The sequence below is a fragment of the Amphiura filiformis genome, chromosome 16 (assembly GCF_039555335.1).
Source record: "Amphiura filiformis chromosome 16, Afil_fr2py, whole genome shotgun sequence".
NCBI classification, from domain to species: Eukaryota; Metazoa; Echinodermata; class Ophiuroidea; order Amphilepidida; family Amphiuridae; genus Amphiura; species Amphiura filiformis.
Window position 1 is genome coordinate 44,110,692 of NC_092643.1, and position 12,684 is coordinate 44,123,375.

General features: G+C 34.4%; 1 protein-coding gene across 2 annotated transcripts in view; it reads left to right on the forward strand.

Annotated features, from left to right (window-relative positions):
- Positions 1–6,481: 6,481 nt before the first annotated feature.
- The window catches only part of LOC140136047 (neuronal acetylcholine receptor subunit beta-4-like), a 134,357-nt gene continuing 128,154 nt past the window's right edge, over positions 6,482–12,684 (forward strand). Inside the window, exons 1-2 of one of the 2 annotated variants that reach the window (XM_072157749.1) lie at positions 6,482–6,663; positions 6,812–7,154. In XM_072157749.1, coding sequence (XP_072013850.1) covers positions 7,055–7,154 — 100 coding nt within the window. In that variant the 5' untranslated portion in view covers positions 6,482–6,663; positions 6,812–7,054. Of the gene's footprint in view, positions 7,155–12,684 lie in introns of both variants that reach the window. The other variant, XM_072157748.1, reaches the window with a different exon arrangement.

A 12,684-nucleotide genomic window follows, 5' to 3' on the forward strand; every position in this document is an offset into this window, starting at 1 on the left:
TTCTGTTACAATTCCTTCTGACAAAAGTTTTACACAAAATCTTGTATTCTTAGGGGAACTTTTTTTATATGCAGGGTAGCATTTGTTTACATGTAATCTATTTTACTCTTACTCTACAAGTATTCTCTCTGGTCGTGGTATAAATATTATGACGCATACACACTTGTTTACAATACGTAGTTCCCTTGTGGTAGAAGTAAGCCTGTTAAGGTAATACACTATTTTAAAGTGTTGCGATTTGGTAGTTCACACCATCTTGCGAATGGTAGTGAGCTTTGGCAAAAATTGCATTGCTCATTTCCTTGCGAGCGTGTAGAAGAATTCAAATATCACAGAAATATTTTGTAGGTCCTGTGGTTCTTGAGTTATGTTGTAAAGAGGGCTGAAACAACAACACTTTTGTAAAATGTACATAACTTATTAGCAATTAAGCAAGTTTTCAAAGTATATGATTTGTATAATGAACTTTTGCAAAACATCAAAGTGTTATTTTTCAATAATATATTGATTTAGACAATAAAAATCGATGTATTTGAATTCCCAGAGTGTTTATCAAAAAACTTCAAGAAACTTCACAAGACCTCAAGTCCATTTTTGAGCATTCGTATACAGATTTTAATCAGACAGGCGGAAAAGCAGCACAACTATGAGTTGACTCCAAAAACCCTCAATTAGATGCGCTCATTAATGTTGTACTTTGCAAAATATCCATCCATGAAAGAAGTATATAAGTCGAATATTGAATCAAAGGGCAGGTGAAAACAAAGCGGTTTTGATATTTAATATCACGGTGTATAGGTGGATGAATACATCAATATTATATTCATTGCTGATAATAAGCAAGCGATAAAAGGCTACGTGAACACTGATATCAGCACCTTACCCGGGGACAGGACCGGCCATCAAAATGAACAGGGTGTGAGGCACACCATTGGTTTCTATAGTAAAATCAATGATTTTCATTTCGCTCTTGTACAATTATTCCAAGATCTACTGACATTTTACTGGTTAGTTAGATTTAAATAGTCATTTTCTTTTATATTGAACAGACATTTTGGTGAACATCGCACTTTCGTATAAGTTTTAGCCTAAAATCAATTTTGCCTATATTTTTGTACACAGCCAGAATTCCCCAAATTTGCATGGGCGCCCACACATTATGACGTCATAGCGACATTATGTGGGGAATGTTTATACTTATTTTGGTATCACTGAATACATGGAATAGAGGAGACCCATAGCTATGCATCGGTACCAAATATAACGGTATATGACGATTGAAAATCGTAGTCCGTGTTACAAAACATGGCTCAATAGTGCTATGGTTAAGTTTCATTGTCATTTGAAACAGGCGGCCTTTATTTTAACCTAGTAGGACTTAAGAAAATCCGGTACAAGAGAATATAAGTGATGATCGCATACAAAGGATGCAGATCCCAAGTAATAAATATCCCAAGGCAAAAATATTTTTAAAAATCAGAACCGGTAGGGTTTGAACTGGCACACACCCGATTACCGGTCGAATTATTGTTATTCAGCTATGTCACAGGAGCAAATTAATGTTCAAGCAATGCTAGCCATTATGACTTCATTTTGCAAATGCCTCAACGGCTTCTTACGTATTCATTGAAATTAAAACATTAATTTTCATTTAAAAAAATCTTCAAACCCCTATTTTCTAAAGATGGTGGCCTGCTCGTATTTGCATAATGCCGATGTAAAAACGTTTTAAAATTAAAATTAGATCACAGCCTATTTATATCAATTATGTAAACGGAGCTATGGAGTTATTGGAGTTATAGAACTTAACACAGATCATTATACTGGCGTGTTGTTTGTACAGACGTTTTTAAATCAGGAAAATGTTTCTTTAAAACATTACAATTGGACCTTTTAGTTAAATTATATATTTGTTACAAAGCCTGCAAAATCTCAGTATGGCTGAAATGGCTACATTTTTTCGTGCAAAACATATATATCAAGCGCATGTTGAACGACGAGTAACTGTATTTCACATTTTGACCGAACCAAGTAGAATGCATTGAAATATACGATGAATTCAGGAACTTGATTTCACTTGGATTCAAAATAAACTCAACCACCAGAACAAAGTTCTGTAACCCCAATATGCTTTTATAATAACATTTGAATATGTGGGTACAAAAACTCATACTCAACAACTTGAGGTCAAATTTGGAGCTATGATGGTTGAATGGGAATTATTGAACTGCGCCAATGGAAATGCGATTACATTAGCTCCTAGTGTTTGCACCTCAATGACTTAAACCTGTAGAGATAAAGTTTCTGTCTGAGGAGGTAAAGATGGCGTTTAACTTGCTAATTGGCGTCAAAAATGCGAATAGTGTTTGAAGCAAAAAACGAGGTTTGTTGGTCGTACACCACCAAATGATAATGTAGTATGGGTTTTCTCCTTCTACATTGAGAGTTAAAGATGAATTGTGTTTGAAACATCAACAACCAATACTTGGTTGTTGCTATTGCTGTTGTCACTGCTGTTGAATGTCCTGTTGTCCCTTCTCAGTCTATAGTAAAGCAGGTAAATGGTAAAATGAGATTGTGTTTTGTAGAGCAGGTAGTTGTTGTATGACATTCAATTAACCTGAAATTATTGTAATGATAAAATTACAGCGAGACCATATTGAAAGGGAAAAGAGGGAAAACACGATGGTAAAAGAAATGAGAAATAAATTAAAGAATCTCAGTGACATACAAGAAGAGCGAAAATCACAACATAAAGATGATGTTTTTGAGAAACGTAAGGAGGCACACTTAATGAAAGACAGAATAAAAGGCCGGTTTAAAAATAATAAGATAAGATATCAAAATTAACAACGACGTAAAATTGTTATATAACCGCGCTGAATTCATTGACACAATACTGATTTACATAGTTTAATCAATTATTTTTTAACTTTGACAAAAATACGGTCCTCTACAAACGGTTTTTATTTTCGTATTTCATGTAAAAATATTTAAGTGGTCTAATATTTATACTTTCCTTGTGTATATTGTTATATATCAGTAGTTGTACAAATTAATCATAAACGAATTTCTGATTTTGTCTAATTCACATAATATCGTGTATTTTCGTTATTTTATAAGCAGTTGTTAAGGTACAAATGCAAATCCAGATATGTAGGTTGTTGTGTTGGTGGACATTAGTGAGATATCGGTCCGACCTCTATTTGTGTATCTTATTTCCAAACCTTTTTATGTGTACTCACATTTACTTGAATAATCGATCAAGCAGTGGGCTTTCCATTCTGATATCACTTTAGATGCCAAATGTAAGTGAAGTTAGTAGTTTAGGCACGACTGACATATACCACTAAATGCAAGATCACATCAAGCAAAATGAGTACGATAGAGATGCCACCGATAACAAGGTGTCACAATTATACAATATCAGTGCGTTTTTTATTCTCGCTTACTCTTACACACCCGGGAGCTCTAGATAGCAAGTAGTCCTTAAAAACAAAACACCCATTGCCTCAAGGTGCACCACGAGAGCCCTCAGTAACACATGTACCGCATTGAGAAGTTTTTATTTTTCATGCTTTCCGTTTCAACTTTGATTCGTGTGAGACATTTTTACATTCGTGTTAAAATGTTTTACAGCTACAATGCTCTTATGATAAGCGGTAAATGAATAGACATCTTAAGATAGAAATAAGAAAACTGTTAATGACATCCAGACGCTAATGTATAATAAGCCGTCGGCTACTTCCATTGACATGTACAATGAAAATTGACATAGATGTCATAAAGAAAATTGATGTCACGGAAAAATTAAACTGCTTGCACATCGTGGTTTTACCGATTTCACATAACATTAAATGGCGGAAAAATATTAAAGAAAGATTACAGATGAATATAGGAGTAGATTAGTTGCCAAATGAAATAATGTTGTTATTTCAAAGTGAAATACGAATTCACTGCCATGGTCATTGAACATGTTGAATGATAATGTATGAACATATTTGTCATTATCTTACGTGAGACTCGAGACTCTGAAATTGAAGATGTATTTGCTAAACGATGTTTTGTCTATTTAAAAACAGTTTTGCACTTAATGAAAATGTAACAAAATTTCATTTATAAACGTCATATACAGTTATATTTGGTACAATGTGTAGCTGTGGTTCTCCTCTATCCATTGATATCAAAATAAGTACAAACATGCCCCACAAAATGACGTCTTAATGTGAGCGCGAATTGCAAATTTGGGTAATTCTGGCTATGAACAAATGTATAGGCAAAATTTCTGCTTAATATAACAGGAGTATTATTTTAACCTAACTAATAAGCAAAATGTCAAGAACCTCAACAATCTCCACTCCTCTATGGTCATTTTTGAGATGATGGGGTAAAACATTTATCACTAAAATGAGCGCAAAGGATGGTTCTACGATTAGGTCGTTTGGGCGTAAACACGCGCGTTTTTTTATGACGGATAAAAAATCTTACGCGGGTTGGTACAACCTTCGTAGTTCCAGGGTTAATACCGTGTAAAATGCAGGTGCAGTGTTTGAAATTGGAAAAGGATCGCTTTTTCGAATTGTATTAAGACGTCATCGGTTACAGATTGCACCATGGTCATAATATTAATCGGAATTCTTCTCCTGTGGAGATTTCTTTCAGCAAAATTATTCAAAATGACAACAATAACTACAAATGTTAATTGTTTTATATTATTTCCAAGCCTTAAGTAACAGAAAGATATGTGTGTCAAAATTGTATTGAAAAACATCGTCTACCGATTGTATTCTGGTCAAAGACGTACAACAATAATAAGGAACAAAATACCTTTGGACTATTGTGACCAAACAATCAACATTTGACACGACCAAATTCTTACTACAATTCCTTCAGATAAAAGTTTTACACAAAACCTTTGGGGACAGTTTTATATATAAGGAAGCAGTTGTTTACATGTAATCTATTACATTCTGTAAGTATTCTCTCTGGTACTGGTATAAGTATTATGACGCTTACACACTTGATTTACTATAAGTAGTTCCCTGGTGATAGAACTAAGCCTGCTAATGTTATTTGATTGCCCAGAGTGTTTATTAAGAAACTCCAGGAAACATCGCAAGGCCATGTTTATCTCATGTCCATCTTTAAGCAATCTTACAGATTTTAATCAGACAGGCGGAGAAGCACACAACTACGAGATGGCTCCAAGTTCCATCAATTAGATGCTCTCATTGATTTTTATGCTTTGCAAAATATGCGTACATAAAAGAAATATAAACGAAAATTGAATCACTGGGCAGGTGGAAACAAAGCGGTTTTGATATTTAATATCACGGTGTATTGGTGGATGAATACATCAATATCATATTCATGGATGATAATAAGCAAGCGATAAAAGGCTACGTGAACATTGATATCTAAGTCGTTTGCTTGAATATTGGTGTATCACACATTTCATATGAATTGAAAAAAAATCAAGATATTTGTAATTTAAGTTTCATTGTCATTTGAAACCAGCGGCCTTTATTTTAACCTAGTAGGACGTATGAAAATCTGGGACACGAGAATATAAGTGTAGATCGCATACAAAGGATGCAAATCTCAAGCAGTAAATAACCAAAAATAATGTGAATTGAAAGTGTGAAAAATCAGAACCGGTGGGGTTTGAACCAGTGCACAAACGATTACCGGTCGAATTAAAGCTATTCAGCTGCTTCATGCGGGAGAGTATTTTGAACCTATTTTAGCTATTATATACTTCATTTCTTAAGTGCCTCATTGGCTAATTATATATTCATTAAAATTAAAACATTAATTTTCATTAAATAATATCAAAACTATATTTTTTAAGATGGTGGCACCGATTGTTTGGCATTATGCCGATATAAAAACGGTTTAGAATTAAAATTAGATTATAGCCTATTTATATCCCCTTAATGTGTAAATAATTCAATCTGAAATGTATCAAATGAGGTTTTAAGAAACAAAAATATACAGCAACACTATTGGTATATAAGGCAAACATTATTCAGCCTGGAATACATGTCCCGCAAAATTAATAAAAAGAAGAACCCGTCCCATAGGCAATCCTCTCACACGCTCGGTGTATTGTATCATTCTTTGCAGGCATTTTTTGCCACTTCTTTTTTAACCATTCCCATTCTAACCTACCGTTTGAAAAACTCGTTACTACCTACGTATTTTAATATGTATTTATATTTCTCTATGGGATGTTCAATTTCTAATCAGTATGTGAACTCAAGGGATATGGGAGCGGGCTAATAATTGTTAAATCTGTTTGTTACGTACAGGAACCTATGGTGAGTCGGTCATCCCGTTAGTAATGTTTACGGTATTGCCTGGCCTGTTTCCCGCACAACATGCTCTACTGCCAAGCGGACAGCAGCGGGCGAAAATTGATTGGAAGAGACAGTGCATTGCGCTTGCGTCAAGCGCTACTCAATCAGGTTCATGCGCAGTAGTGTTATCAATGTGGCAACCGATACGATAGGTAATATGCATGGGGCATACCCAGCTGTTTGACACAGGTTAAGAAATAGCGCATGGCCACGGTCAGGAAGAACCAAGGTTGAAAGTTGTAAGGCGGCCTCATCGTCATGGAATGCTTACGGAATTCAACTTTCAAGACATGACAAATAAAAAGTATTACTATTACATTTGATTTGATAAAACTACCGCATTTTTTATCACTTATCGTATGTTGTTGCAATTTTCCAACCACGCGTCAATCATCGATGGCGAAATACTGTTGAAATTTAACTTGAGTCTCTGCTACTTTTACTGTCCACAGCAGACAGCATGCGGCTTGTGTGTAGCGTGGATTCCATCCTGATCGAACTCTCGCTTAAAACTTAACTTTAGAACCGAAGTGGAACCAGATTTGTACGGAAGAACCAATACCATCAACACCATGTAGTTATATGCGTCATCGGATATTCGATTATGATACGAAGAGCTTTAAGTGACATTAAGCCCAAGGTTAGAGGATAACGGATTCAATTAGCGGAACACATTCACTGGTCTAGAAGAAAGAATGGCGACCAACGATTGGACTAGATTTGGGAAATGTATCTGCCGAAGACGTGTCATTTATATGTTGATTTGTTTTAGTCTAATATCTTGCGCACCAACGAGTAAGTATATCTATATTTAACCATCCTAAGTTAATTAATATTCATTTTTAAGCTTTCTTGCGTTCACTTTAAAGTTATCTATAAATGTGCATTCATAATTAATACTATAATTCATTGCTAGTGAAATCAATATTGAGTACGCTATGCACAATCAAAGAATATCATAAGCTTACCAGGCAGATATCAGATTCAGGCAATGAATTGTCGTAGTCTTACAATACATTAAATAGAAATCAACCTGTAGGAGATACGAAATGAACAGCAACCATTTTTTTTCTTCAAACATGCCAAAACAAAAAAACAAAAAAATGATGAAGGGTGAAACCGGAAGTGTACCTTCGGGATACGATCTTCATTGCAGACTATACCCAAAATATGCTATTCCCTATAACAACGCAATGGTGGATTATGCGTTATGTTAAACACCTACTAGTTTCAGTGTTTGTTGGATCATCAATTGAAATACACTCGTGTCTTCTTTAATGTTTACTAATTAAGTTTTGAATAATTTTAATTATATATACCTGCTTCACGGTTGCTATTGCCTAAGGGTTGTTATTATCAAACAGAGGATCTTTTTTTGTTTACTAGGGTCTCAGATTACCTTTCTAACTGATGTACGTAGTTTTCTTGCGACTCAGTTGTCACCCAAGCATAATCACTTACAATATCAGATGTTGATGTTCCACTCTATATTCAAAAACGATTTCTGTTGTTAATTAATTATAATAATATGATCATTAACACTAAATCATGGAACAGGTAATTTACAGTATTCGAATCCTGAAGTGTTATTAATTATCCAAATCATATGATTCATGGAATTTTTACCCTTAAGTTGAATTTCTTTTCTTTCTGTCGATTGACTTCTACGAGGCGTGGAATTACCATAAGTTATCAAAATAATTTGAAACAACAACAGTGAATAATAAATTCATATACGCTTATAAACCATCTTGACAAACGACGCTGTAAATTTTACCTGCCTGTATATAGTAGCATCAACACTGACTATCATTTTACCACCTTTTTCACGTTGCGTGATGAGAAATCGAGAAGATACTGGTATTGTTCTTTTGTTTGCATTTCAAGATTGCAGAGACTAAAGAATATTTAGAACAAGATGGGCATGAATGTAAGCTTACACACTCCTCTGCTTGTCTGTTGCATTCAGCTCGTCACGTTTTATAAATTGCCGGGTATTCGTCGAATAATTTAAAAAGAAATACAACCGAGGTGTTTCAATTAAACTTGCAAAAGCAGCGCAATTGATATTGATAAAAGGCAGCACAAGACTTCAATTAAAACTCAGACATTGCGTACACAAGTACACCATTTTGACAAGTGAATAGCAACACAAAAGCTTCAATTAAAATGTGCCAATGCCAGTGCCAAAACACAGTCATTTGAAACTAGCGAAAGAGACACGTGGTCAAGCTTTGTGCGGCATAAGTACACCTGGGGGCGTGAAAATGTAAATAAATTTGTGTCTCGTGTCACAGAGACTATATTAACTAGGGGGTATACATGTATATACACATTTCCGAGACCAGTAATTACCCACATAGGGGTCACATACAATAGGTGACGCCAAGACCTCGTTTTCTTTCAATCATTGGGCTGTTCCATTTAAAATCCACACCACCCCTGTGGAAGATTTTGGAAATATCTTTCTCAGGGGAGTATGTTTTTCAAATGTAATTAGTCAGAGTTAATCATTTTGAAACCCATACTCCCTCTGTATTATAGCTTTACCTATATCTTCCACAACTGGAGTGAGTATTTCAAATGGAAGTTACCCAATTGTCTATTCTATTCAAAACTTATACTCCCTTTGTGGAAGACTTTAGCTAAATCTTCCACAGTGGTAGTGTGGATTTTAAATGGAATAGCCCATTGCGACTATCTGAAAGTGATAGGTCGATGTCAAATTGAAAATCACCCTAGGATAAAATATCACTGAATATTGACACTGAATATCAATGCATTTGACCTTTTATATTCAATATCGTTCACTTCGTTTAGGTCTTCAAATGCAGATTTTGAATTCTTCAATTTATATTAATTCCATTTTTCTATAACATTAATATAACATTGCCATTATTAACATCACATATTATATATGTCAACAAAGGTTTACAAAGAATGAAATCCAATGGAATACATCAATTAATACTTCAATTGTAAATGATATTATACTCTGAAATGTAACGAATACCACGGAATGTAAACCATATGCAATATAATATTAAAATCAATGCTGTGTTGTCAATAACGAACTTAATATTTATACAATAGTTGTTTTATTAAACACATTGTGAAAGCACGCGTTGTATTTGTCAGAAAATGTCGTAGAGAAAAACTATGTGCTGTTTTTGGCACATTAAGTGAAAACTGCATAACTTTCATATTGTTTTAACCAATTTATTAACCTGATAAATCAATAAAACACTTTTAGATTTATAATAGCATTTGCTGCCTCATTCCTAAATTGAAATATATTTCACTCGTACTTTACATTTTCCTTTTAAAAAGACGATTTTCAGAAGAGATTTAGATCTTCATACCGATATATACTAGCACTTCTAGATCCCATCTACCAAATTGAAATAGTAATCAAAATGTTCAAGTGCTTACAGAAATAATAAATCCAATCAGCAAGTACAGAAATTCAAACTCACCTTCGCATCTTCTACTTAACTCTTATTTAGATTGAAAATATACACAGCAGTCTCGACTAATCAATTATTGTGTCTTAGAAATATTCGCGTGCTTAATGTGCATTCTTTCATGTTCTTGGTACATTCTTCAGTTGCGATTGAAATTAGAAATTAATGTTATTAGAGCACATAAGGTCAAAATGTGATGCATGTACCCGTACATGTTTGCACAATTCTGCAAATTAATATTGATTAGATTTATGTAGGTTCTCCTAGTGTTCATGAGGAGCGACAACGTTCTCTCATGTGTGATAATGAAAACCTACAATACAATTTATAATAGCATCTAGAAATAGGTGACATACTTAATATTATATGACCTCAACACCACAACATCGGAGTTATAGAGGCAAGTTTCCGTAACAAATAACAATAAGTTAAATACATCAAGTGTCACAAAGAGTTAGCAGATTTTTAACATATGAGCTAAGTAGAATTCAGAGCAAAACAAATGAAGACCTGAGCGCAAGAAGACCGTAAGTCCACTTGGCCCCTCAACATGTATACACTAAAGTTACGTATAGTTTCTTTGGGTTTTATAATGTTTAATACATGTTCCAGGTCGAAAACATCATGAAAGGTTGTGAAAGATTTGTTTTGATCCCTGAACATGTATAAAACATTACCAAACTATACGAAACTATACGCAACTTTAGTGTATACATGTTGAGGGGCCAAGTGGACTTACGGTCTTCTTGCGCTCAGGTCTTCAAATGTTTCTTCTTCTGCCACAAAATGAATCAATGGCGCTAACTTTAAATCATATAGTTTGCCGTCGGTTCATTAACCCTGGCTACATATGGTATATGACATATGGTTGCTATAAATCAGGATATTCCTAAACGATGTCAAACGGCTAGCCAACAAAATATGACGCTGCCCTCCAACTGCCCTGACTTTTATTGCAAGAGTATGTTGTTCATTGGCAAAAATAACCTCCCTTAGTCACAGCCTTTATTATAATGTGTATGGAAATGTTATTCTTTTTTCCTTCATCTTCTCATTCGTTTCTTCCTTCTTATTTTTCTTTACTTTTGCTAATTCAATTCTTTTCTTCTTCCTCTTCATCATCTTCATCTTCTTCACTTTCATCATCATCTTCTTTTTCTCCTTCCTCATCCTCCTCCTCTTCCCTTTCTTCTTCTTCTTCTTCTCCTCCTACCTCATCCTCTTCTTCTTCTTCTTCTTCATCTTCATCTTCTTCTTCCACATCTTCTTCTTAACCGCCTCCTCTTCTTTTTCATCATTACCTTCTTCTTCTTCATCATCTTCTTCCTCCTCCTCCTCATCTTCTTCTTCCTACTCTTTTCTTCTTCTTCTTCTTCTTCTTCTTCTTCTTCTTCTTCTTCTTCTTCTTCTTCTTCTTCTTCTTCTTCTTCTTCTTCTTCTTCTTCTTCTTCTTCTTCTTCTTTTTCTTCTTCTTCTTCTTCTTCGTCGTCGTCGTCTTCTTCTTCTTCTTCTCTTTCTTCGTCGTCTTCTTCTTCTTCTCGTTCTTGTTCTTTTTCTTCTTCTTTTTTTCTTCTTCATCCTCTTCCTCATATTCTTCTTCTTCTTCATCATCATCTTCTTCATCGTACAGCGTCTTCTTTTTCTTTTTACTATTTCTTCTTCATCTTCCTTTTCTTCTCCTTCTTCTTCTTCTTCTTCCTCATCTTTTTCTTAACCGTCTCCTCTTCTTCTTCATCATTACCTTCTTCTTCGTCATCAACTTCCTCCTCCTCCTCTTCTTCTTCTTCTTCTTCTTCCTACTCTTCTTCTTCTTCGTCTTCTTCTTCTTCTTTATCTTCTTCTTCTTTTTCGTCTTCTTCTTTTTCTTCTCTTTATTCTTCATTTTCTTCTTCTTTTTCTTCTTCTTTTTCTTCTTTTTCTTCTTCTTTTTCTTCTTCTTTTTCTTCTTCTTTTTCTTCTTCTTTTCTTCCTCTTCAAGTTTTTCTACTTCTTCCTCTTCCTCATATTCTTCTTCTTCATCATCACCTTCTTCATCGTCGTCTTCTGTTTTATCTTCTTCTTCTCTTCTACTTCTTCTTCTTCCTCTTCTTCCTCTTCTTCTTCTTCTTCTTCTTCTTCTTCTTTTTCTTCTTTTTCTTCTTATTCCTCTTCTTCTTTAACTTTTTCTACTTCTTTTTCCTCCTCTTCCTCCTTTTCTTCTTCTTCATCTTCATCGTCATATTCTTCTTTATCTTCTTCTTCTTCATCTTCTCTTCTTCATCTTCTTCCTCCTCTAATTCTTCTTATTCCTATTCCTCCTCCACTTCCTCTTCCTCATTTTCTTCATCGTTATCTTCTTCTTTTTCCTCATCTGATTTTGCTCTTTCCTTTTTTCATTTGTCTTGTTCTTCCCTTGGTCCTTTTTTGTTCATCTTCTTTCTTTCTTTCATTTTTCTGTCTCTTCCATTTTTTTCATTCTTTTTCTTCTTCTTTTACTATTATGTCTTCTCCTCCTTTACTTTTTGCGCTTGATCTGCTTGGTTTTTGCTTTTGTTATTCCTTTGGTCTTGTCTTTTTGTTCTTCTTCTTCACCATCTTCTTCTACTACTTCTACTGCTAATACGTCTCCTCCTACTATCACTTCATATGCTTGTTCCGCTGTTTTTTTACTTTGTTCTGCAGGTACCATACCCTTTGTTCTTTAATGTATATAAATTTTCCATTACCCGATTTTCCTTATAAAAAATGAGCAATATTTTGTGCCGCACTTTTATTCTGCTATTGATATTATATTGTTGAATTCATAGTTTTTGTTGTCACTCTAAAAGGTGCTAAAAGGTTCTATTCTATTTTCATACGCAGTTATACTTTGATCAGCACGG